Raw genomic sequence first — 27,472 nt, 5'->3', positions numbered from 1 at the left:
TCAAAAACTTGTTTGACAGACAAACTGAAATATGATTCTACTTCATTTATGAAGGCACAAAGCAAATTATCAATACTATGTAGTCTGAAATGGGTTTCAACTCACCTCACTTTGGATTCAATTTACTTGGAATTGGCTTTTGTCTGCTGCTCTTGACACACGTGAAAAAGACAGCAGGTGTGAATAGTTACTAAAAAATTACAGTTACAGGAGTTACAAATGGAAGCACCTGCTCAAAAACCCCCAGAACACCACTGTTCCTCATCCCACTCAGCACCCAAGTACATCTCACTGGTGTATGAAGGAGCTGTTTTTGAATCTGTGCTAGACAATGTCTTGTACCAAAGTTACCCACATACAATCTGAAAGCAATTAAAGTGCACACTCACTTATCAGCATGACCAAAATAAAATCAAAACATACAGATAGGATTCAGCTAACCAATCAAACCCCTGAATTGATGGGTCTATACGCAAAATATGCATCGAAGCAGCCGTTATAATCAAAGCTGGCTCAATTCAGACACCAACAGGAAGGTTCCTACTGCTATTTGAGACCCTATATGAGACAGAAAGAGTAAGCACAGAGAAAGGTGAGGTACTGAGGCAGGCAAAATAAGGCAAGGCAAGAAAATGTGCTTCTAACGTAGTACATGAGGAAGGAGAAATCTGCTGTTTTCAGAGAAGCTGGAGTGTGGAGAAAAGGAAGAGCAGCTAGAGGGTGATACGGAAATTACTTAGTGTGCAGGGGAAAGAAAACTGTGAGTAGAGTAGCACATGTATAGCTTTTATCATGATTACTTCCCTCCATCACAACTACATAATTTTACAAAACTTGGAGGACACTACGCCATGCAGTCCTCACATAGATGTAGCATAAGTCTCTGATTCTCCATAAAGCATCAGCATTTTATGAATGTCTTCCCTGGCTGGGGGGGAAACCCAACAAAAGGAAAAAGGATGGACAGATTCCACTTCCTGGCGTCACTGTGTCGCCGGCTTTGGTGGTTGTCTGCTGATGCAGGACATGCCATGGGGAATACACGGAAAAAAATTACAAAAACAGAGTTGTCTTTCAATTAGTCACTGGGAAAACAGCAGGCACAGTCCGTTCCTTAGTGTGTCATTCCTGACAAATTCCTCCATTGCTTCCACGAAATCACACTTAAATAAAGGAGCTGTTGTAGGGATTCACAGAACCAGCACTATACCAGTTTACAAATTAGCATCCTGAATGACTTTCTATTTAGTACAGAGTTGTACTATGTCTTGAAAAATGAGTAGTGTTGTGTGTTTGTACTACCACCCTGAACTATCACAGGACTTTTCAGGCACCAGATCTGAGCACATGAGCCATGCCAATAATCCAAACTGTGACTGCAATGCCTTATCCACATGCACTGGGCTTGCATGGCAAAAGGGGAGCTACAGGGCTGTCTTCTGTGAGAAGCTTCTAGAAACTTCCCCCATGTCCAAGAGAGCCAATGCCAGCCTGTTCCAAGATGGACCCACCACTGGCCAAGACCAAGCCAACAGTGGTAGCACTTTGAGGATAACAGATATAAAAGGGGGAAAGAAATTACTGCATAATGGCAACTGCAGACAGAGAGAGGAGTGAGAATATGTGAGCAGAACAGCCCTGCAGACACCAAGATCAGAGAAGAAGGAGGGGCAGGAGGTGCTCCAGGTGCCAGAGACGAGATTCCCCTTCAGCCTGTGGCGCAGACCATGGGGAGGCAGCTGTGTCCCTGCAGCCCATGAGGTCTGTGGGGGAGCAGAGACCCACCTGTGGAGAACTCCACACCAGAGCAGGTGGATGCCCAAAGGAGGTTGTGACCCTGTGGGAAGTAGACTCCTGGCTGGACCTATGGAAAGAGGAGCCTGTGCTATAGGAGGAATGCAACCCATGTTGCAACAGTTTGTTCCTGCACGTCTGCATCTGTGGGAAGGACTCACATGAGAAATTCATGGAGGACAACTCTCCTGTGGGAGGCACCCCAGGCTGGAACAGGGGTAGACTGTGAGGAGTCCTCACCCTGAGGAGGAAGGAACAGCAGAGACATGATAGACTAACCACAGTCCCCATTCACTCTCTCCCTACACTGCTGGTGGGGAGAACGTAGAGAAATTGGGAGTGAAGTTAAGCCCAGGAAGGGGGGAGATATGAGGGGAAGGTGTTTTTCAGATTTGATTTTATTTCTCATTACCCCACTCTGAATTGACTGGTAGTAAATTATACTAATTTTTCTGTTTTGCCCATGATAGTAATCGGTGAATGATCTCCCCCCGCCCTTATCTCAACCCACAAGACTTTCTCTATATTCTCTCTCCCATGTCCAGCTGAGGAGGGGAGTGACAAAGTGGCTTTGGTGGGTACCAAAGCCATCCAGCCAGGGTCAACCCACCACACCACACATCTAAGCTGCTGGGTCAGGCTACCACACCTGAAACTGTGTTAAATTTTCTAGTTAAAATATTTAGGCTTTCCACTGAAAGTACAGGAAAACACCATTTCAGCTACCTTGTAGTCTGGATTCATGCACAGGGTCACCCTTAAGAGAAAACTTCTCAGCCTGTCATCAAAGGCTGGCAAAGAAATATATCCATGTGCCAACACAATTTTGGGATAATTACATTCACGTATTTTTGTGGCAAGAGAGGGAATAAAGAAAAAGAATACTCAAAGGTACAGGCAAAGAAATCACTAAACACAACTCACAAAAGTAATACAGAACTCCTGAGCAGTAAGCAGGCAGCAGGTTCACATTTTTTTTCTCAATGACACTATTGTTTCTCAGGCTCCTTCTACTGTACTCAAGCACAGATTAGCATCAAGCCAGAAAAGTATTTAGCCTTTGGAACTTTGGAAAGAATTTTGGTCAAAATAAAACATTCTACATATAAACTTGTGTGGAAACCAGTATATCAACAGAAAGAATAAATAAATTACATGAAAATTTATAATCACTCAAGAGATAACAAGAAGAAAGATAATTTTATGAGGACACCTGCAGCAGAGGCTTTCAGACACCTGTGCATGCTCTAGGTTTCCTGAATCTCCTAGCAAAGTTATTTCTCTCAGCACAAGCTACTGCCCTGTCACTACCTCACCCTTTGTCCCTCTGTCCTGTATGTGGGAGAATGAGGCCAAAGTCTGGGAATGTCAGAGCAGCTCTGAAGATCTTGTGATCCTGCCTTTGCACAGAAACTCTCTTCACATGAGCAGTCTCATCATCTCCTGGCTTCTCATATTCAAGTTATTTACCCAGTCCTTTTCTAATGCATGGCATTATTTTCTTGAAAACCAATTTATATGCTACAACATGTCTATATATTGTTAGGATAGAAGAACAGCACAGAGAAGAGCAATCTGTTCAGGTCTCATGGAAAACAGACCAAATGAATCCAGCCAGGAATTAAATCTAAGTTAAAGACAGATTCATGGTCTTCCATGAGTGTTCTTTCCTCAATAACCACAAGGCTGCTGTATTCATAACCTATCAATTTGGATGCTGGATTACTCAAACTTTCTTTGTGTCACCAATCTCACGTCATCTTTTTGTGACAGAGAATGAAAGTTATCTCACCTGATGTAAGACATCTATTGATTACTGATATCTGCACTTCAACAGTAACTCAGGGTTTCCTTTGTAGGATATTCTCTTAATGGAGAGAAATAGCTGGTTTTCTTAGCCTCACATAATGTACTCACATTATCAGGGGATGAACTGCACCACACAAGGCCTAACCTCAGTTTATTTATTTCGTGTAAAGGGACTTTCGTGTAAAGGCCTTGGTTTCAGTGGTAGGTACTCGATATGTATTTTAGACAGATTAATCTCTCCTGGATTCTTCACGGATTCCTCCCTGGGCCTTGTGGTCCAGCTGAACTTGTCTCCCAGAAGTCTGGAGCTGACTGCAGTGGGAATTCCTCATTACTTAAAGACACACATTCCAAAGCTCCAAATCTGTTGGCACTTTGCTTCTCAGCTCCCCAAGGACACCTGCTAGCTGAAGCGTGTGCTCTGCTCAACTTTTATGGGAAGGTCCTGCACTCACACACTGCTTTGGTACAGCACATGCCTGTGTCAGCTCTGCCAGATCTTTCCACAGCCTTAAAGAAACATTATTTGCAGACACATTTTTATACTTATAAGTCAGGTGTTCCCTGTGGTTTCACTCATTTCTGTCAGAGATAACAATTGAGTACTTCCATTCCTTTTGTAAGATCTTTCTTTCATCGTACTCCCTCACTCAAGATGTCTGAGAAAATTCTTCAATGATCATGACAGAGTATCATTTGGTTTATGAGACTCAGTATTCTGTCACTTTCTAACTTTTTCCGGTGTCCATATTATGTAGGAACATGGCTGTAAGCTTAAGCTATTTATAGTTTAGAAAAACGCAATGCTGACTGACAGATTAAGCTGCTGCTGTGGAGACCACCTACCCAAAGACAGCTTTCTCTTCAGAATTATTTCATCAGCTTCTAGCCTGGGCTTTCTATAAAGGCAGTCATAGAATATAAAATACTATTCACTTAAGGAAGCCAGAATCTGAAAGGTAAGAGAACTAAATCTCAGTTACCCTGAGGTTCACCAATACTCAGTGAAGGGAATGAAGCACCTTCAGGAAAAAACACACCCCATCCTCAGACAGGCATCCTGGCAAGGTCTTCTGTCCTGCTTTCTCTATCTTGATCTTGAAAGGAGGTGAGGATGACTAGTTTGAATTCAGACAGACACTGAAATTCTAAATGTCACCAAAATCAGATGAATGTCACTAAATGGCTGTGGTAGGGGAGGACCAGATCAACATAAAGTAGATTTGTGCCAGTGTACAAGTGAAGTATGTAGGACAGACGCTTTAATCTCAACAATTCAGCTATGCAACAAACTGTCCCTGTCAGAGGGGAAGAAATATGAAGAAGGAAATCCAGATTTGGTTGTGTACCACATTTTAAAAAATCTGAAAGATAGGACAAGCACAGTGTCTGAAATAATATAAAAAATGATACAGTCATAGTATAGTTTGGGTTGAAACCTTACATTCAACTTTCCAGAGCCTGTTCCAGAAGACATTCTTCTCTCACAATTTTTATTCAAACTACTAATGCTACTATTTATCCCAAGAGAAGACATAAAAAAAGAACAAAATATATTCATCCCTCCTGTCATGTGGGCTAAATTCCAAGAACCTTGTTGGACAAAATACAGAATATTCCCTTGTTTTAAGCAAGAGGATGTATGCACATTCAAATAAAAAAATATGATGTTTCCCTTGAGGTTTACTGAGGAATAAAGATAGCACTGATGACTGTAGCAGGACTGAAGGCTAAGATTTCACTTAACTGCCCCAAATTTGCCTTGTTAACTGTACCATAAATTCTCTAGGTCTACATTACGATGGAATATGAGTTCTATATTCCTAGAAAAGCATAAAGTTGGAACTCTTGAGTATATCATTGGAGGGGGAAAAAAAAAAAGGAGATGGGAAAAGAAAAAACAAGCACAACCCAAACCTCCCAAGGAACAGGATAAGAAAAAGCATCCTTAAGTGTGCTTCCTGACCTGAACTCAAACAGGATAAAGCTCTCCTAAACTGCTCACTCACAGGGGGACAGGAGAAATAAAAGTCTTGAATGTAAAATTTTGGATTCTAGAAATGCACCAGCAGCTGAAAAATTTTGTGTTTTCATTTTAACTGTATTTATTTCCCAGAAAATTGAAAAACACAATTCTAGTTCTTCTACAGGATCAGAAACCAACCAGACTGCAACTAAGATTTGTTATTAAAAACATAAAAATCCCTAAATATGATTCCTGACTCATGTTTTCTAAACCTCTTTTATCTGTTATATAATGTAACCAAAGGAGATTTACCAGATCTGTAAAGTAGGGAGGGAGACAAAGTCAGAAATTTTTCAGACAAGATACAGAAACAAATCTTTTCTATCAAACAAACCCAATTTTTAATCCAAAGAGAAGGAAATTTTACTGCTGAGAGGTAGGCAAGATGGTAACAAATATCAAGTGCAGAAATTCCTTCAGGGACAAGGAGGGGACTTTTTAAATCGGGTAGATATGCAACTCAGGGGACATGGAGAAAAAGGAGGAGCATTTCACATGAGAAACACCTGAACTTAAGCCTATGGAAAACACCAGGCACAGCAACTTTGTCCCACTGCTGTCAGAAATTCCAAAGAAATGCATCTCACAGTAAAGCTCTCAGCTACTTCTTAAGTATTTGTCAAGTTCTGTGACTGCAAATTGTTGCAGCCCGCAGCAGAGCTAGGATGTGGGGTACACTTCTCTCAGATCCTCTCCTTCTGCCCCAGTTTTCATTCACTTAAAATAGGAGCCAAGGATGTCCATGGAAAAAGCATATGAACCAAATCCACCAGATTTGGAATCTTTGCATAAGGCTGAAAAAACATTGTAAGATTTTTTTCCTCTGAATCTCTGCAAGATATCAACTTCAGCATTTGATGGGTATTTTAAAAAGTCTATGTAACCATATCTGTAGTGGCAGAGAAGCTTCCCAGTTGCAGAAAAGGATCTTTGTGACTAAATCATAGAGGCTTAGTCAGCCTGTATTTGTGTCCTAGCAGGGGGTTCATCTTGAGGGAAGAAGCTCATAGAAAAATAAATGGAAATGTTTGCTGGCAAGAAGAGGCCTAGAGTGCAGCAAAAAAAAAAAAAAAAAAAAAAGATTGTGCAAAGAAGGTACAGCTGAATGAAGAAACGCCTGACTATTCTGTGAAAAGTAATAAAGCCACAACACTTGAGGTTATTTTCACAGAACCTGCCAAATCCCATTAGAAATCTGCATCAAGCCCGCAAAATCAAACAGACAGAAGTTTAAAAATTCCAAATTTGAGGTTATCTCTTAATTTTATCCTCATCTTCCACATAAGACTTCAGGACTTACTCAGCATGTGCAATCTAAATCCCACACCAAACAAAAATGAGATTTTTCTCTCAGTGTCCCCAAGGCTACCACCTTTAGTATTTCAGAACTCCACAGAGCTTCTGTTTAGTATCACAAAAGATCTGAGAATGGAATTGCCATTACAGGTAATATTATCTTTAAATCAGAAATGTCAGACACTACTACAGCACATATCCCTGTGCCTGGGTACTCATGCTAAAAGTCAGACACTTTGAGGGGATGAAGGTGACCCACACCTTTCCTGGCCCTCAAGAAACTCAGAGGCAGAGGGCACCAAACCTCTAGAAGAGCATTGAGGGGGAAAGGTCAAAAAGTAAACAGCCATTCCACTTTATGCTTCTTTGATCACATATCTGCAGGAAATTAATAACTCCCTAATTCATCCCCAAAGCACCACAAAAGTCTTTGATGAATAACTGAACACTTTTTGAAAAAAAAATTGGTATAACACACTCAGAGAAGTTTTAAGTGATCATTTTAACATTTCCTTCTATCCCTGAGTACCCAAGTGTGCAGTCTTAACATTATTTTGAAACCTTAAAAAAATCATCAGGAAAAATAGTAATATACGCAGTTATACTATCCTCTGTCTGTCTTATTAGTAGGGATCTAAGTAACACTACCCCTGTTTGTACTAACAGGATATCCACCTGTGGTGAGTGTTCTTTATATTGGACATTTAGTTCAACATCAATGTTTGATGTGATGCTGTGATTAGAAAAGGACCAATGACACCTTTTTATGAGCAGATGAAAGACCTTGAGCAGAGAAGTAAGGAGCTGCTTTACTGCTGGGTCTTGCACTGGTGACATCAATATTGAAAGTCCTTTTTCTGTGTATTGTTCTGGTGTCAGTGTATTAAAAAGTTTACCAAAAATTACCTGAAAGCAGGAGAAAGTGTCTTAAAATGAAAGACTCAAAGACTTTGATTTCTTTAGCTTACCAAAACAAGTGCTGACTTGATAGTTTTGGGATGACCAAATGCCAAGTACCAAGATCTCTGATCTAACAGAGAAAAGGCTTAACAGAGGGCAGGTCCTGACCAAAGTTACATATTTGAAAAAAAACTGCAACAAATTACCAAAGGCATGTAATGAACTGCCTGCTTCTTCACGTCTTCATATCAAAACCAGACACCGTCCTTAAAAATATGCTTCAGAAAATCCAAGTAGTTTTTCTCAGCCTACAGTGAAGAAAGGAACAGGAGGGAGTGCATGAATAATAAAGGCTAGGTGACTTTAATTACCAGATTTCCTAGCCTCGAAGTTATTCCTTTGGCTTTCTGTGACGTAAAGTAGTTTCAGCCACCTACTGACAGTAGAGGAATAGTGAAGTCCGGGAATTTCTACCTACGCTCCAGATTTGGCAGAAAGCAGCCTCTAATCATTCTCTGTCCCCGTCCCAGTCCCCTGGACACCTCTCTCCGTCCCTGTCCCTTCCCTCCCGCTCACTTTCACTTTCTCTTCTCTCGTCCCTCCCGCCGTCAATAGTAAAGGGCAGCGAAGGCCAGAGGAACCACTGGGAAAGAAGCTCGCTGCTTTCGTTTCTTCCATCCTAAATAAAAACCTTAGAAGAGCTGAAGAGGGAACGGGGAAGGCAGGGAACGCTGCGGCAGGAGCGACACGGTCGGTATGAGCCCGACGAAGCAATTCCCTGGGGCTGCACTAACCCCGGGCGGCCGGGCCAGCTCCCGCAGCGCGCTCACAGCCCGCGGGCCAGCCCGGAGCGGCAGCCGCTCGCCACCTCCCGGACAGGGCCGGGAAAAGGAGCAAAACACTTCTGCCGAAACCCGGGATCGAACCAGGGACCTTTAGATCTTCAGTCTAACGCTCTCCCAACTGAGCTATTTCGGCCGCCGTGGTTTCGGCTGCCGTGCTACCCATGTTCAGGTTTGATACCACTACTCCCTTCTTCCATACCTGTGATGCGCCTGCTCACACCTGATAATCTAAATAACATAGATGTTATTAGCCCTGCAGCGCTGGATGACACAACCGAGCCAATGATGGGTCTTTGCAAACAAAATTATGCCGTAAGCCAAAGGCAAATCAGCAGTAACACAAAACTGTGCATATACAAACATCTATGCACAACACATGCATCAGGATCGTGTCTTGGCAGTGAGTCCCTGGATTACTGGGGGAGGTAGCAGGAACTAGAATATTATGTGGGACTCAGGAGCATTAAAGTGGCAGTATTTTAGCTTCAGTTTTCAGGGACTTTATTTTAAAGCTGGACGAATTATGTGCAGATAGGATGGTATTACAGAGATGTGAATGGGAAGAGCACCTGCACCTTCTCGTGTCCATGGTCTCCCTGGCAGATGTGTTCCATGGGAGAAGCTCCCTGCATCCACATAAATCACAAATCCCGACTAGGCAGTGTTATAAGAAAAATAGTTTACATTCACGTTGTTAATTAGGCATTTATTTCAAAAGACAACTGCTCTCACACTCCTGTGGCTACAGGTCAAAGGTAGAGGATGCATCTGAGTGGCCATATTAATGCCTCTGGTGGGCACTGACATCTCAAGTTTGTGTTTACTTGTGCAGCCCATGGCTCTAGCAAAAACCACTTGTGAGGGCACCTCCTATTCACACTTTCTGCACTCCGTGAAGGGAGAGAGGCTGCTTTGCAAAATTATCCACTGCTGCTCCCTCCTGTTAGTAAAAAAAACCCAGACGTCTCTCTATTATGTAGTACTAGAGGAATTTAATAAACCACTTTTTCGAGTGGGGAAGAAGCAGATTCATCCCAAGCCAGCCCTGAGAATATATGGTGACATAACCCACCCTGCTTCCTTTTATTTTCAGAGTGTATTTTTCCTCAAGTTGCCCCCCATTTGGGAAGGCACATGTGAGTAAACACTGTTCTTCAGGAGCTGATACATTTTCAGGAGTCAAAGACCTACTGTCAGAAATACAAAAGCTGAGTACAGAGTGAGCAGTTTAGTGACTGAAAACAAAAACTCAAAAAAAAAAAACCAAACCACCCACACTTACGCTTAAGGGGGTGTAAACAACATACTGATATAAAATCTCATCTTCTCATGATTTTCCACTGCCACTGGCAATGACTGTTTTGCTAAGAAATTATGAATGTAATCCCTTAACAAGCATGTCTCCTACTGATGCAGCTAACACAGTCTTGTGATCTTTGGCGCAGATAAACTCCAAATGTGTCATGACATGCACAGAAGCCAAAACACTTTTGAGTTACGAGTTTTCATACATTACCACAACAATCAGAGGTACTGTGGAGCAACAGGCTATTCCAATTTTTATTTTTAGAAAACTTTGTTTTGCCAGGTGAAATGGAAATGGCAATGGAAATAAAAACTAAAGGTAATGCAAAACAAAATTTGAAGAGAAGGGCAATTCAGTCTCAGACATAGCATATTAAATACGAGTTAGTTTCTCCGCTAACAGAATTTGGTAAAAGGGTTTAAAAGCTCCTCCTTCTGAAGATTAGAAAGATATTTGCATGTCATTGCTACCTAATAAGCATAAGAACACAGTTTTAGCAAAAATAGAGCATTTTGAGTCAAAACCCACACCAACAAACAAACAAACAAAAACCCCAACACTTTTCACCCACAATCTTCCCCCTACATCAAAGAAAGTACAGGGTGGACAAACAAAAAGCTATTTTCTAATCCATCATATTATGACAATGTAAACCAGCCTCAACCACAGCTAACACTCCTTAATGTCAAGCAGCACACATATTTAAGCAAGGGCTGAGGTCAGACCAGAGAAAGCCTTGCAGAAATAAGGGTTCTCTCCACTGCACAAACTGTAGCTGATACACACACCACAAACACCCCACAGGCGACAGCTCACAGGGTCAGCTGTGGATGCCCCATCCCTGGCAGTGCTGAAGGCCAGGCTGGATGGGACTGTGTCCCTGCCCATGGCAGGGGAGCTTGAATTAGAGGACCTTTAAGGTCCTTTCCCACCCAAACCCCTCTGTGATTCTGTGGCTGCAGATGGCCCTGCCTCCACTGCCCACTTCAATGTCTTCCAAATCCTTTCACTTGCTGCTGGCAAGAGATGTACTACATAGCAGCTGTGATAAATCAAGACCATGAGGTAGCAATGTTGGTTTCCCTCAATGCACAAGGGATTCCAGAAGCTGCTTCCCAAAGATCTGATCCAACTATAACTAAGCCCAAAAAGAGATGCAAACTGACAGTGATCCCCATATAACTTTCCAAGTCCGTGATAGAACCTGGATCAAAACCTTTGCCAAAGTCCAGGTCTTCTCCCTTAGAAAGTTTTAGCAATTTAAGTGACATACACATTTACTCCATTTATCTTCTTACTGGCATAGCCTCACTTTGTTCTGTGACACACACCTTGAGAATGGACCGAAAGATTAGTGTGTTCACAGTATTTTGCATCACTACCTTTGCCTTCTGCAAAAATGCTTCCCAGTAAAATCAGTGAGAAAACCTAAAAGCATTACATTTCTCCACATAGTTCACTAGTTGATCTTTTGTCCTTTTCTTCCTACAGAAGCCAGAAGGCTAATGGCAAAATAAGCTGTTTTCTTTAACAGGAAATAGACTTTTCCCTGTGAAAGAAATGCTCCTACCAGATCACTCACCTGCCAAGAAAATCTGATCTACAGAAAAGTAGCTCAAAGAAAAATCCTCCTATTTTTTTAAATATACATATTTCAATATTTTATAATGTGCCTGTATGTATATATCTATTTTTATATATAAAAGTAGTAAGACAATGCAAAAAATATCAAACACTTGGATGAATTAAATCTTAAAAAACATTTAAATAACCTAGAACAGCTTCCACTAAAAATTAATAGATCTTATTGAAAATCCACTCCTGGTAATATCACTTCTTTGGATAGTCACATAAATATCAAAGCTTGCATCTTCAGCACCTAAACATTCAAAACAATTTTCTAAAGTTCTATTCAAACTAATCACCCACTACTGCTTTCTGCTGTGTATTTCTGATAACACTGTTTTTAGTGTTCCAAAGACACTATACCTATTTTCAAAGGCTTAAAATATTTTTAAATTAATGTGTACGCAGGTTTAAAATAATAAGATTTTAGTAATCTGTAATCTCTACTCCTAAAAACACAACACAGCCAGTATTCCAGTACAAGGAGATGTGAAAGACACATATTTTCATGCAACCCACTCAAAGCAGATGTCACAGTAATCACAAATACAGCTAAGACAGATCTTTCCAGCACTTTAGCTATTGCTGGTACTGTCTTTTGTAAAGTACAAAACAGTAAGATGCATATCGTAAGGAAGGCTGCACATTGTAAGGAAGTAATATCTCAAGAAAAGCATAAAAATTAAGGCAATATTTGAATGTAATCAGCAACATGCATTTGACAATAACATTTCAGTGATTCATCCATAGAAGTGCATCTGGTAAGCCAAGCATGTGACAAATCATTACATACAAAGCCCTCTAACTTCTATCTGTCCCAAATGGTGGCTTTTACTTCCAAAACAAGTATCAGAAGCCCCAAAAATACAAATGTCACACAATTCAAGTATAGTATTACCCACTTTGTCACAGAAAACTCACCTTCAATAACAAGCTCCTAGAGTTTAAAACCCATACTTGGCACCACAGTAAGCCTACAAACTTCCTGGTTAGCCTTTTAGTTACTCTTGCCAACCAAAAGTGGCATTTTATCAACAGCACCATTTTATCCACAGCACCACACAAGAGGTGTGATGAAGTTGTCTTGAACTCGGTTTCAAGAGTTAACTCCCAATTTCTGAGAACCTTTGGAAGTCACAGCTTTTTCTGAGTAAACCACAGCATCCCAGTCCTGTGCCTCTAGCAGCTCTGCCCAGAGGCCACAGAGGATCAGGGACTGTGTTAACTACAGAAGCTAAACCAAGAATGGTCTCTTCTATGTAAAAGAGAAGGTAATTTTGTCAGGATAGAGGAAGAGCTAAGAAATATTAAAAAAAACACCATCTACCTTTATAGCATGTTTTTTTTGATTAAGAGAAACCAGTTACACCATAGTATTTATTACTAAATCAACTTTGAACAACATTCATTAATGTATTTCTAGAATTGAAGGATTTCCCCCAAATTTTATATTAAAACTCAAACATTGCTTTATCTTCAAAATGTTTATTACAGAAAAAAAATGTGAAATGCTGCATTGATTAAGGTCTGCCAACCCACAATTCACAGAAAAAGAAGCATTAAAATTTTTTTTCTCCATAATCAGCCTTCATATCACAGGAAATAAGATCATTGGAATGTTAACGGTGTTCCAGTATTTCAAGTTTGTTACAATTACAGCAAAGAAAAGGGAATTAACATGAAATAGACAATAATACAGTAAAAAAGTGGAGAAAGTTTAAGGAAATTCTTATGGAAATCTCCACAAGAACATCTGCTACTTCCTGACATCTTTCCCCCTTGATCCCCCTTAAAAAGGGGCATTTAAAGTTACAGAGTAGATAAGTTCAATCAGTCATCTACAAAAGCTAATAGTGCACCAGCAGAGAAATGGACGGAATCATACAAGTGATGTATCCAGCTTTTGTCAACCAATTTATAGTCTCCAAAAATATATATAATTTTTCCCCTTGATTAAAAATAAAACCCAACTCTTTCAAGTGACAAAAAATTATATATATTACACTGTAAAAACAAACTAATACACACGAATAATTTGAGAACTAAAACAAATTTAACTCCAAGTCCCAAAAGCTGCAATCACAATTATTCTTCATAAGACAAATTTTACTTCAGTTACACTAATTTATAACATTATAAATACTCTTTACTCCATACAGTTTTTTAAAATCAATACCTAGTGAGAACAGAGTATTGCACCAAAAGCTGAAATTAAGAGGTTCAACTTATAAAGTGCTAAAACCAATCCAAAGTTGTGCCATACTGTGGCTTTTTACTCATCATGGTTCATGTATGTTGAATACATCAAGAGTCCAGTGTGGCCACTTGATTGCAGGCTTTGAAGAAAAGACTGTATGAGGTAGAAAAAACTCCTTCAGGTTCTGTGCCACTCTATGGACCACCAAGCTGGGCAAATGGCTCTGTCACAGGAAAGGGTTCCAAAGCTTTCTCCGAGTTTTTCCAGTTGTGAAAATTTTCTCTGTACCATTCAACTAGTATGGAAAGAATGTTGATGAGTCAAGCTGACCAGAGATAACGGAATTTCAAATATTTCACAAACATTATAAGGCTAACAACATGCTAATTGCTCTTTATGGAAAATTTTAACCTATAATATTACAAAAAACCAGTTTAAACTTTATAAATTCTTTATGCAAGACTTATTCTAGCATTAAAAAGTGATTATCCCTTCTTTTTAAGTCATGTAAATTCACTACTTTGAAAGCAGCCAATTTTATGTTAAATTCAAGTGTTACATTCAATCTCTTTAGCTTCTCATTAACTAACCTATATACCCATTTCCCCCTTCTCCCTCTTCCTCCTCCCATCACCCCTAAATATACGTAAAAGTCATCAGTCTTACTTGTTTTTGTTATTCCTTCTTTCCAAGGCACTTTAGGCCTCCATCCTAAGTTGTGCATTTTTTCTGAATTCATTGGATATCTCAGGTCATTTGTAGGCCTGATGAAGTATAAAATACACAAGGAAAACAATCTGATTACACTTCTTCATTAATTAGAGATGCGGTACCTCACATTGTCTTCCAAGGAACATTAGATATGCTTCAATTTTGAAAATTCCCATCAACATGAACAGATTGCATTGCCTTCAAGAAATACATGGCACCTGAGTGCAGCTACAACAATACAATTCAGTTTGTACAGTCAACTACTTGAAACTGACTAGAATAAATATTAATTAATATTTCATTGGCACAAAAATGAAGACAAAACTCGAATCACTGCCAATGCAATTGTGCAAATCAGTGCATTTGCAACGCAAAGCCACTGTCTTCTAATATTAGCATTTACATTTTTCATCCTGAAAACCCACAAATTTACACATATTTCAGATTTAAAATACACAGGCTTCCAAAGCAGCATCATTACAGTGGCTCACTAGCTACAAAAACTTAGCAATATCGAATAAGTAGAATCCCAAGCTGCAAGGTTCAACACAGAAAGATACATCTTATATTTAAGCATTGCAGAAATTTTCAGCTCCACAGTCTGGAAGACAAGTAGCCTAGTCTAGCATTCCTGCACTACTGGCACTGGCATATTGAATAGTCAAGGTACATGTGCAGGCACAAACCAAACAGTTATCACTGTTACTATAACATGTTAATCTTGAGCAGAAGCAGAACTAATTTTTCTGTAGCAAGTAATCACCATTACCTTTATGTCACTCATTATAGAATAGTCACAAATTAGGTATCTTAACAATCTTCTACAAGACCTCAGCATCCCCTGAAACACGTATTCCTATGCAGCTAGTTTTCCCAAGCCCATTTATGTTTAAACATTAGCAGACAGGGCCCAATACATGTGAAGAAATATCTCAAACTGAATTACACTGGGAACTCCTGAACACTCACATCGTGTCAGCCAAAGGCAATTTTTTCAAAGTCCTGTGATACACTCAGATAAGATTCTGAAGAACACTTCCTTTTAAAAACAAAAGTAAGTACATTTTTGAAGACACTTCAGTTGCCGTGATAACAACCCAAATGTGAACAGAAAGTGAGAATTCTAAAGGCCATAATACTTAACTGCTATCAGTAGACACGACATTTCTAATCACTCTGGAGAGAGTGATATCTAAAGTAAGCAGAGACTCATTGTTGCTGCAGAAAAGAAATGGAGATAAAAGAACAGAGCCAAACCAAGCCTGAAATTAAGGATGGAAACACACAGCAAAAGCATATCCATAAAAGCTACCCATTTTTACCACTACCCTAACTTTGGTACCTCAGAGCTTTACACCTACTTTTGAGATGGCAGCCTCAGTTTAAGACAAAAACCTAAAGCCAACTTCACTCCATAGGCACATATTCCTGCCTGTGGAGAGTGGGTCCTGCTAGAAAGTACATCTAAGTCTGAATCAGTCACATTAAGACCAAAATACTAAAGCTAAGTGAGAGACAATGGTATTAATCTCACTCAAGTGATGCTGAATACAAAGTGCACTGAATAAACTGTCCAAACTACCATGAAGGAAAGATTTAGTTGTTCTGTAAAACCTGTCCTCATTCCAGAGCAGATTTCAGTAGTGAGAAGTAAGAAGAAAGTTTGAAAACAGATAGAATAGCATTACACATGCCCCTTCAAGACATATATTCTGACCTACAGATCCAAATAATAAAGGAAAATCCTCTTTTTCTATACAGTACCCTGATCATAGATGTCAATTCCACTAGAAAAAAAAAATAAAGAAAAGAAAGAAAAAAAAAAAAGGAAGGAAGCAGAACAGCTCTTACACCCTCAAAAGTGTTCCCTCCTTCAGAGCAGAAACACTTCCATGAAACTATTTGGTTGAGTCTCAGAAACCTCCAAGACAAAACCATCCTGCATGTGCAGCACATCCTGCATGACCTCCACATTCTCACCTGTCTTTGACATAATCCATCCAGTGCTCCATTTCAGACTCTGAACTGGTCTTCTTTATCTGTCAAGAAGAAAAACAAGTATTACTCCCATACATCTTGCACTGTGTAAACATATATTTAAACTTCAGTTTGTTAAACCCACCCCCCACCAAACAGAAATGGTCTTTTGTATACTGAGTCTTCAAACCACTGAAATTATCAGATTTATCTAGAACAATTCCAATTTGTCTCCTTCATCCAAGCACTGCTAGAACATCCATAACGAAGCTGTTAGATTTTAATAGTGGCACATTCTCAGACCAAAACTAAAGCAGCCAGCATGAAAAAAAAAAAAGGTACTTAGCCATGATGCCAGGTATATCCCAGTTGGGATAACTGATGCAGCAGCTCAACACAGGATAGTCCATACTGTAACTTACACAGTCCAGCTGCCATGGACAAGTATCTTCCAATACCCACCACAATCCTAAGGTCTTTCAGAGCTTCAGATGGTTTGTATAAGAATTGTTCAGATGTACAATGAAAACTGGTACAGAAAAGCATCAAAACTGTTTACTCACTAAATGGATTAGCTCCTTAGCAAGCTGCGTAATGGACATCTCAAAGTTAGTTCCAATGTTATAAATTTCACCTGGTTTCCCCTCCTTAAGGACAGTAAGGAATGCTTCTACCACATCAGTTGCATAGAGGAAATTCCTTCTCTGAAGTCCAGAACCATGAATGCAGCTTAAGACAAGAAAAAGACAAGAAATTTTTGTTAACCCTTAAATAGACACATTCAATTTACTGGATTGTGTTTTAAGCAGTTTTGCTGTTAGATGGTTACCTGAAGGTACCTTAAGTAGCTGAAATGCAAATGATCCTTTACTTTAAGAAAATCCTATTATTAAAATAAGTGATTCATAACTTAGTTATGTAAGTATCATTTTACAAACTAGCATATATTTATAACTACAATTGCAGTTTTATAGCACAAATGCTATCCAAAAAATGCAAGTTACCTACCATTTTCTGTTCTGTTGCAACAAAGATATAAACTTTGGAATAACCTAAGGAATTGAACAAAAAAAAATTACCCCACTATTTTAGAAGCTCTTATTCTACAAAGAATAAGGAACTTCAACAGTTACACAACATAAAATATTTTAATAAAATCCTTTAAATATTTTCAAGTTTTATTCAGTCTAATAAAAGAATGCATCAAGCTTAGAAACTGCAAGGATCTTGGTTTGCAAGAGTAGATGCTTCTATTGTCTTGTAAACCTTATCTTTCGGGAAGTTACAAATGTAACATTTTTTAAAAAATAAAAGAAGTTTCCATTACTATTGCACACAGCAGTGCACTACGGTATAAATAGAAATAATTATTGCCAATAGTTCAGAACAAGGTTTAAACATCCAGCAAACTGCAGTAACTCTAGAACCAAAGAATTGTTAAAATAGTTCCATTTGGAAGAGACTCAGAATTTTAAGATAACGTGGATGAACCACGGATCAAGTAACAGTGTGCTTGCTGAACAAAGATTTACAATATTATGTTCACCTACAAGCTTAGATCCATTCATAATGCCCCAGATACTTCAGAACTGTATGGCCCCACTATTAAAGTCCTTAAGCTGAAGCCAGTAGAAAACTATTCAAATTATTTTAATTTTGTTAACTTCCTACTCTAAACATAGAAGCAGAATACTAGATAAAACTAAAGATTAATCTAGCCTAGTGCTGTGTTCTTAGCAGTAACTAAAATTAGACACGTGAGGAAAAATATATATGTCAAAAGCAAGCAAGTAGTGATACATCCCCTGAATATACCCCCAACAATCATGCAACCTGTAGCAATTAACACAGATCAGTGCAAAATGTATTTTAAAAGCTGCAATAATGTAGGTGAAAATAAATTTATTTGGGGAAAAAAAAAACACAAAAGGTGAAAAGCAATTCAAATTTAAAAACACCTCAGTAGAACTGTAAAATATAGCTACATTCCACCAGTTCCAAACTCCAATGAGTAAGTGTGATTATCATTTTGATTCCATCAGTGTATTTCCTTCACTAACAGAGCAGATTTTTGTATTGACTTAAAAAGGCAACTCCTTCTCACTAATAACTGTTTCAAATAGTTACCCTGCAAGGTCTATATGAACACAAGCAAAGGAAAGTCACTTTGCACTACTTCTCACCATATATGCATGCTAAAGCTTCATCTTACCTGTTTTCTGGAACATCCCTTTCTGTACCAGACATATTGTGCTCTCAGCTTACTTTTTGAAATGTTTCCCTTAGTTAATAAACACTCCCAATTACAGACCATGACATGTGAGTTAATGTAATTTATAGGTTAACCCTGTCAAAATATCCTTTGAAAAATACAAAAAATTACAAAACGAAGTCACTGTTGTAACATTCATTTAAACAACTACACGTGTCTTATTGAAGTCTTACCAACAATCAAAAAATATGTTCAGGGTAAGATACGTTAGTGTGAGCTCAAAATATATAATCACATGTTAGTTGCAAAAGTGCTTTTTTCAAAAGTCATCCCATGCACATGAGAAAAAAGTATTATCACTGCAACCCTGAATTATGGTTCACTGAAGTTCAGAGTAAAGCATAGTAACTTACTTTTTCTGGATACTGATGTGGTCCGTAAACATTACTGCTCCGTGTGATGACAACTGGAAACTGGAGAGCATTACACATGTATTGATTACATAGGAAAGCATAAACCAGTAAAAATCTGTAGTCTTCCTGCTGATCAATAAACAAACTGACACATGCACAATGCTTACTCAAAAATCTGCAAGGCCTTACAAACATTACTGAAGTAAGCTATCTGTATTTCTGTCAAACAGGCAAGGCCTCCCGACTTCTCAGTCCGTTAGGAGCACCACAAGTGACAAATGTTTGAATCCTCTCTTGCTCTGGAACCACCACAGGACATTACACATGTGTATCTGGTTGACTGAAGACTAGCTTACTCCTTCTTATTCCAGTATGTTTCACAGGTTATTAACATCCTATTCTTGTCCACTTTATATCAAAAACATCGTATATCAAGAAAAAAGTCTAAAGTATTCAACATATTAAATGTTTGCTTAAACAAATCTAATAGGTCTTTTTCTTCTTTTTTTTACTTTAACTATATGCCTAGTCTTAATACAATTTGAGTTTTGCATGTTCTACTTCTGTGTAATACTTTTGTACTTCCTTCAAGCTTAGCACTGGTTTTTAAACTCCTAATGCTCTCTTTGACCATTTTATCAGAGCACATTTTTAGATATTACAGTTCAGATTTAAAAAACAAAAATTAAAAACATCTGACCTGTCCCCACTGTCTTGCCATCTTCACCACTCATTGGTGGACATTCTCCAACACATCCAAACTACAGGACTAACAATAGGGAAAGACGTGGCACTGTGTGGACTAGTACTGATTTTTCTTTTATACTCTTATGTACATAATACAGACACTTAATTACAGACTTCAGACTTTTTGAAGCTACCATGGACTTACTTGGTACCTTTCCCAGTAAGACTGAACAAAACACTCTGCAGCTGCTTTAGAGGAGGCATAGGGATTTGTCGGACGTTTTGGTGAGGATTCATCAAATTCCTCGAATGAAAAGAAAAATTTGCATTACTCAATTTATTTTGCCCAAATAAGCCTTAAAGTTATAAAAGAAATAAAAATCCCTAAATATCCAAGCATATCAGTCTGACAAAGTCCCATTACAGCAGAAGGCCATAACAAAAGACAGCCTATTTATTGAACATAGGAGGCAGCCAGATTACCAGCAGTAATATTTTTATACTTCTAGCAGAGTATCTCACAGTAGCAGGTCCTCAGATTATTATCTTGTAAAATAATCTCTGTTTCTACATGGAGGCTCAATCCTTTTCAGGCTCATATTGCCTCACATTGCACCAGCACGAGCAATTGACCTTTCAGTCCTAAATAAAAGGGGTCTTTTCTTAAACTTTTGTGTAACTTTATTTCTGTAAGAGATGTAGAATTGCAATCCAAAAATGTTCAAAGCAAGGCTTCAACAATTCTGATTGCTTCCAGAACAGGTATCTTCCAGGCTATCATGACATTTTAATCTACTTCTCACTTGAAGGGAAAAAAAATTAAAAAAAACAAACTAAAAGAAGGAGGAATATAACACCAAGGTGTGATTTTTAACAACCACCTTAACATGATTAAAAGACTCACTGATCTTGTCCAACCTTTGCCTCTGAAATCAATTGGGCTTCTTCCCCTCAAAACAAACTCTACAAGAACTTCTAGAGTGATTTACAAAGAGAAGAAAAAACAGACTGAAGTCCTCTTTTCAAGGCCTAGAGGTAGAAAAATTTCAGTTGAAGGTATCAGCCAAGCCATGGGTCTACACACAAGAAACCATCATCCTTGGATATCTTAAAAGTCTACAAATGGAAGTTGTGTTGAAGGAACTGACAAAGACATTGCGACAATAAGAAAGTGCATGGGACTCTTCTGAAGTACATTAATATTTTCATGGACTATGGCAAAAGGCTCCTTAATTTTTTGCTTTTAAAAAGATGATTTATTTATGCTTTTAAAAAGATGAACATGCACAACTTGCCTTTTTACTTAGCTACATTACATTTCTTGAACTAAGGTCAGGTCTAAATTGCCAAAAATCAAAGCTTTCCATACAACAAGAAGAAACATCTGAATATTTATTACAGTAATATTTATTACAGTAATACAGGAATTGTTTCCTATTTGAATTGTCAATACCAACACTTTTGTTAGCATTTTTGCAAGAGTATAAAAGCAGTTCCCTGACTGTCAAACTGTGCACATCATTGAAGTTTCATGAATGCTCCAAGACAAAACCCTTATAATAAACTCCTTTGATACTATCTCTGAGGAGTAGTGACACCATTAACGACCCAAATGTCACTGCTTTAGACAACAAACATTCAATATAAAACATGCTATAAAAAAATCAGGACAGTTTTGATACTCAGCTTTCTAGAAGCAACCAGTGCTTACTTACAAGTTCCAGTATTGTCAGAAATAGCTCAAAAGTCAAACATTTAGAGGCCAAAGAAAGTTAGACTCACTTTGTTTTCACTACTAAAAGCACGTGAACTACAAAAATTCTCATGCATTTTCAAACTCACCTCATCAGTGCTACCTCCATATACTTCATCTGTACTAACATAGACAAATTTCTCCACATTTGCTTCATGTGCAGCAGCAACCAGTACATTGGTGCCATACACATTCACGTAGGTGAACTCCAGGGCATGCCAAAATGAAAGGTCTACATTGAAAAATTCAGACAATTCTGATTAAATTTAGGCAAGACAGGGTTATAGGTTCCTACTGGAGGCTGCAATATAGACCTGTCAGATAACAAGGTTCCTATTAAATGAAGGCACTTCCTACACTTACTTGAAGACAAAAATCCTTGTTCTCAACAAGAGGCTGTAATCAGGAGCAAAAGCTTGTTGGCTATGGATTTTTAACCTAAAATAGCATTATCTAACTTTATTTAAATGGCAGCATAACTCCTTCCCATCTCAGTAGGAAAGGCTAAGCACAGCAAGAAAAGTGTCACTCAAAGGTAAGATGCAGTAACACGGACCTATGACTGTTAACTCATCAGCAGCTGTTTTGATTCTTATAGCTGTCCCACTGACCTAATCACTTCGTGTGTATCAAATCTGACAATTTTGAGAAGTATTTTCCCGGAGAATTCTTTGAGGATTTTTTCTCATGATGGACACAGTACAGTGTGGATTGTTCTTATTAACAGTGATACTGAAAAGCAGCGATCTGAAATAGGCACTTTTAAGTATAATTCATTTTCCCTTTTTAGAGCTGAGACAGGATTCCAAAGGGACTTATGCCTAATCCTTCAGCTTCCACACTGTTTTTTCATGTGACATTGGAGCCAATTAAGTAAAAACTTCAGACTATGTACAAAGCCCCTCTTCACTGTCTTTATGACTCCCTCAGTACACTGTCAGCTACATGTGAGTCTAGACTGAATTTAAAAATGTAATGCAAACAAAAAGGTACATTACCATTTATGAGCAATGACAACAAGGTAACAGTTAGTTGAAGCACTTTTTAAATCAAGGCTGTGAAATCCTTTAATTTAAAAAGGCCACGAGACATTCAGTAATGTGATTTGTAGAGACAAATTGGATCTCTGGTTTATATGAAGGGGTAAGACAGAAAGTACTGGCATATATTTCAAGCAGGTATAGTCAGGGAAAACAGTACCAAAACATGCAGCAATGCTCACCTACATGTGTTTGGGCTGCAAAATGAAGGACTATATCTATTTTCTCAGTTTCGAAGAGCTGCTTTATAAAGTCAGGCTCACAAATATCTCCCTAAACAGAAAAAAAAACCCAAATTATTTTTGATAGAAAATAGTCAGCTTCCATTTACACCAAGTATCACATAAGAAACCATTACAAAGGGAACACAGGATACACACAGCACTACCAACTGAGTTCTGGGCCATTTATCAATGCCATGTCTAAAATAAGATCACACATAAAATTTCACCCACTTTTAAAAAAATCCTCAACAAAACCTATTTCAGAATTTATATTACTATTAACATTAGAAACAGCAATGTTCCCCAAAAATACACACAACAAAAGTATAGCATGGAGCTCCAATGCTGAGGCTGAAATGCCAAGTTCCCAAAGTGAGTAAGAGTACCCAGTCTGGTAAGCAAACAGGGACATCTAGTGGCACTGCAAAAGGAGATGCACATTCCCACTACGCTGGATGTCTTGCAAGGGCTTTTTGCTTCTTGCTGTTTAGTCCAGTAATTTGTTTTTAATTTATAGATTTTACAAAAAGAGACAGACGTCAACACACAAGCCATTCTTTGGTTTGACACAGAAGCAACAGCAGCTTTTAAAGGTAAATGCAAGCCAAGAAAAACACTTTTAATATTTACCTGTTGGCTCAACTTAAGACAGTACCTGAGAATAGGTGTCTTGCAGAAGAAGACTTTTGTATTTTCAGATACTTAACTAAAAATAGTTCAATTGTACCTATGTGTCGCTGTTGAGCAGCTAGCAGAGTAATGAATGCATCGGTTCTCAGTGGCAAGAAGGAATGACCTTTATTGTTTTGATTTCATCACATTTATAGAGTTCTCAAAAGTCACCCAGATTGGTCAGTCAGAAGCCTTCCCCCAGGCCTGATTGGCCAGGCCTGCACTGCCCAAGTTCTGGGACACTGTTCCAAAAACATCCAAACTTTATCTTTATTTACAAAACACAAGAAAACTTCTCATGGGAAAAACTGTGCTAGCCACACCTATGTTTTAAGAAGTTCTCATGCGACAACTCTGAACAACAGCCTCAAAAAGGTACTCTATGTCAGAAATGGGAGAAAAGTGAAATGATTTTCCTATTTCTCATCCTGAATAAAATTGAAGCACTCCAGTAATTATACTCCTACATTATTTTGAATAAAATGGTTACTTACTGAATTTTTTTAACTGAAATTCACGATTAGTACATCTGTGCTGAACAGCAACAGATATTATGATTAAAATGTATCTTTCATACAGCCCCTGAGTCAAATTTTCTAAACTTACTGTTCTACTTTCTTTCCACACTTCCTTTCCACTAGAAAATATATACAGGAGGATATACCACTAGAGTGTATATCCTTCTTGCTGTCTCCTAAAGTCAGTACCAATGTTACAGTTCTAATAATAAGGGTTGCACATCAGAGATGATCTTTTCCAGCATATTTTTCCTGTCACTATAAACTGCTTAGTTGCATACGAGCTTCATTTCAAGCTGTGATCAACTGTCCCTAAAAACCAACAACAGAACCAAACACCCACACATATACCAAACCACAAAAAAAAAAAAAAAACCACACTGAAAAGTTGGAATTATTTATACTGATGTAAGTTTTGTGACAAGATATTCCTGCCCTTGTTCAAAAGCAGTATAGCCACATCATTCCTAGTTACTGTTGCCCTGCATCCCCCAGGGATCTGACTGTTTTAAAGGATGTCTCGTAGAACTCCAAGCTCTCCCCAGCAATTAAACGTTAGTATCTATCCGGGTAACAAAGTTTTTACACGGCATTCATACATTCCATATTGCACCCTGGGAACAATCAAAGACCTCAGGAAAAATAACCAAAAAGCCAGTTTGGTCATGTTGAAAATGCACAAATGTGCATGTCTGCATACAAGGAGCCCCTGTCCCTTCATGCAGTTTTTATCCCAATGCTCAGAGATAATCCCTTACTGAAATAAAGAGGTAGGTTCACAAAAACATAAACAGCCATGAGAGTCACTAACAGGTGAAGGCAAGTTCAACTCCCCATATCACCTGAATCTAAGAAAAAAATGCAAGTTTATATTTACTCCCTCTGACAAAGGTGCTATTTCAGAAAACTAAACCATATGCGTTTCTCAGATGTCCTGCAACCTTGAGCAGACCCTGAGACAGACAGATGAGCATCAGCACTGACTATTGTAGAGAGGAAGTACCTCACCATACAAGCCTAGCAAATCAGAATGTTGATCTGAACAATAAATCAAAATTCATCTCCTGTCTGAAGACAAGACTGTGGAAGCAGTACACCAAAAACCTGTAAAAGTCATGTTTTGTAGAAGAGAGTGCTTTATCACCTGGATAAACTTGTAGTTTTCCTTCCCAGAGACTGTTTCAAGATTCTTCAAGCTTGCACAGTAGTCGAGCTAAAAAGAAGTACCACACAACATTAATAAGTGAGCTTCAGGGAAGCAAATCAGCTAACTCAAACCAAACTAACCACTGGAAAGTCTGAGAACAAAGTAAAAACTTATTTCAAAAAAGAACCTACTTGACAAGCAGACGTGAAGCCTTAAAAACACAAATCTCCAAAAGACACTCTAACTAACTGTAAAAATTTTTAAGCAGACTTTTAGAGCTTGAAAAGCTTTGTTCTTTTCCTGAACAACAGCTGATTTTTTTTTTGCATAGGAAAAAGATGGAAAATCAAACAGAAGTTAATAACTAACAATAAGCCATATAAACTTCAACATATTATAGATTGCATTATAAATCATTTAAAACAGTTTTCCATATCAAGAAACAAAACAAGCTATTACCTTATCTAGGTTTATAATCAGATAGTTTGGATAGTTTTTCACAAGAGACACGACTACATGTGAAGCACTGCAGGATACAAGAAAAATATATTTTATAATTACATACTTGGCTTTAAGGTAATAAAGAGACAACAAATTATACATAAGTTCAGCACTATCAGAATTCTTTGAGGGAAGAAGGGGATATATTCAAAACAGCTGAAAGATTGATTCAAAGATATTTTAACACATCAGCATTATTCTAATATATATTCTATACGTTATCCTAATATATTCTATATATAAGTGCACATGGTTAAGAAACTAAAAATCAGAATAAAAGTTCATACCATAATGAAAGAAATCAGCTCTGCCCACAGTCACTTTAAAGAAAACCCTGTCATATGCTTATATGCTTATACATGCATATATGTTATACACTTCAATTGCCATTCTAAAATACTTTTGCACTCTAAAGCTTACATATTAGGTACCAGGGAGAACCGGTCAACACTCCTAACCCACCAGAGTGACTCCCATCACTCAAGTCTCTGACACTGCTGCTAAGGGTAAGAAGTGACAACCAGACAACTACGTGGCATGTCTTGGCACAGTCTTGTGTACATGAAGCTCACTCTGAGAGTTCGGGTTTAGCAGGGGTTATTCTGACATAGCAATTTAACCCTCTCACAGCTTCTGACTCTAAGCACACTGATGGGCTCAAGCTTAAGACAGACCAGACCTTTCTCTGACTCCAGCTGAGCCTACAGCATTGAGGGGTTGATACAGGAAACAGCAGCTGGCTCGAAGCCTTGCCACCCCCAACGCAAAGAATCCGTAAGGTTGGAAAAGACCTGAGATCATCCAGTCCAGCTTATGGCAAATCACCACCTTGTTAACTAGACCATGGCACTAAGTGCCACATCCAGTCATTTCCTGAACACCTGCGGGGACAGTGATTCCTGCACCTTCCTGGGCAGTCCATTCCAGTATCTAATAATGCTTTCTGTGAATAAATTCTTCCTAATGTCCAACCTGAACCTCCCCCGGCGTAGCGTAAGGTTGTGTCCTCTCGTCCTGTCATCTGCTGCCTGGGAGAAGAGGCTGAACTCCACCAGGCTGCATCCCCGTTTCAGGGAGTTGCAGAGAGCAGTAAGGTCTCCCCTGAGCCTCCCGGCAGAACAACCCCAGCTCCCTCAGCCGCTCCTCATCAGACCTGTGCTCCGGACCCTTCCCCAGCTCCGCTGCCCTTCCCTGGGCAGCCCCGTCCCGGCTGAGCCCGAGCAGCGGCTCCCCGCCACACCGGGCACCTTCTCGCCAGCCGCAAGCGAAGGGCCGCCGGGGCAGCATCCCAGCTCGCTCCCCAGCACTTGCCACCTCAAAACCTACGACAGGGGCGAGTGACCAGCAGCTCCTGAGCGAGCGCGGCCCAAGCCAGCGGCGCCGCGGAACCGGCAGGGGACAGGCACAAGGGAGGCGGCACCGAGGGACCCCCGCCCGCCGGGTTTCACCCGCGCCCCACGACAGCAGGCCGGCGGCCCGCTCGGGCGCCGCGGGGTCACTCACATGAAGCCGGCGCCGCCCGTCACCAGGAGCCGCTTCTCGAACGCCGCCGGTGCCGCGGGACCCGCGCGCCCCGACATCGCCCGCGCTTTACGGCACCGGCCCCTCGCTCCGCTTCCCCCGCGGCTGCGCGTGCGCGGCACGGGCCCACAGGTTTTAGGGCAGAATCGCAGCTCCTGCAAGAGACTCACTGCAAAATCGCCTTCCTCGCTCCCCGCGCGGCCCCAAGACTGGAACTGTCACCGTCTCTGAGGCCACCGACAGCGGGGCGGGCGCGGCGTGTGAGAAGAGTCAAGCTTTCGCCTCCGCATTCAGCGG

At 39.5% G+C, this 27,472-nt stretch overlaps 1 protein-coding gene and 1 non-coding gene across 2 annotated transcripts; both read right to left on the bottom strand.

Moving 5' to 3' along the window:
* Positions 1-8,730: 8,730 nt before the first annotated feature.
* TRNAF-GAA (transfer RNA phenylalanine (anticodon GAA)) lies at positions 8,731-8,803 on the bottom strand. Its single transcript has one exon. It is a non-coding gene; the product is annotated as a tRNA-Phe (tRNA).
* A 4,268-nt stretch (positions 8,804-13,071) lies between these two features.
* TGDS (TDP-glucose 4,6-dehydratase) lies at positions 13,072-27,468 on the bottom strand. The gene is made up of 12 exons (XM_085057665.1): positions 27,158-27,468; positions 25,613-25,679; positions 25,151-25,219; positions 22,775-22,865; positions 21,642-21,784; positions 20,005-20,103; positions 19,113-19,172; positions 17,496-17,539; positions 17,051-17,216; positions 16,491-16,549; positions 14,466-14,563; positions 13,072-14,094 (listed from the first exon to the last, which is right to left on the bottom strand). Exons 1-12 carry the CDS (start codon positions 27,232-27,234, stop codon positions 13,994-13,996), a joined length of 1,074 nt encoding a protein of 357 aa, XP_084913791.1. The 5' UTR covers positions 27,235-27,468; the 3' UTR covers positions 13,072-13,993.
* Between the last annotated feature and the right edge of the window lie 4 nt (positions 27,469-27,472).

Source organism: Lichenostomus cassidix, chromosome 1, assembly GCF_008360975.1.
Source record: "Lichenostomus cassidix isolate B80296 chromosome 1, HeHo_3.0, whole genome shotgun sequence".
NCBI lineage: Eukaryota > Metazoa > Chordata > Aves > Passeriformes > Meliphagidae > Lichenostomus > Lichenostomus cassidix.
The sequence above is the reverse complement of the archived record's forward strand: the minus strand, read 5'-3'. Positions and strand labels throughout refer to the sequence as shown.

What these genes read in the sequence shown, in the direction of transcription:
- TGDS (XM_085057665.1), bottom strand. Translation starts at nt 27,234, where the DNA reads ATGTCGGGGCGCGCGGGTCCCGCGGCACCGGCGGCGTTCGAGAAGCGG. An exon ending in ACGGGCGGCGCCGGCTTCAT is followed by an intron (nt 25,680 to 27,157) that starts GTGAGTGACCCC and finishes TGTATCCTGCAG; the next exon opens with TGCTTCACATGTAGTCGTGT. An exon ending in AAAACTACAAGTTTATCCAG is followed by an intron (nt 22,866 to 25,150) that starts GTGATAAAGCAC and finishes TTTTCTGTTTAG; the next exon opens with GGAGATATTTGTGAGCCTGA.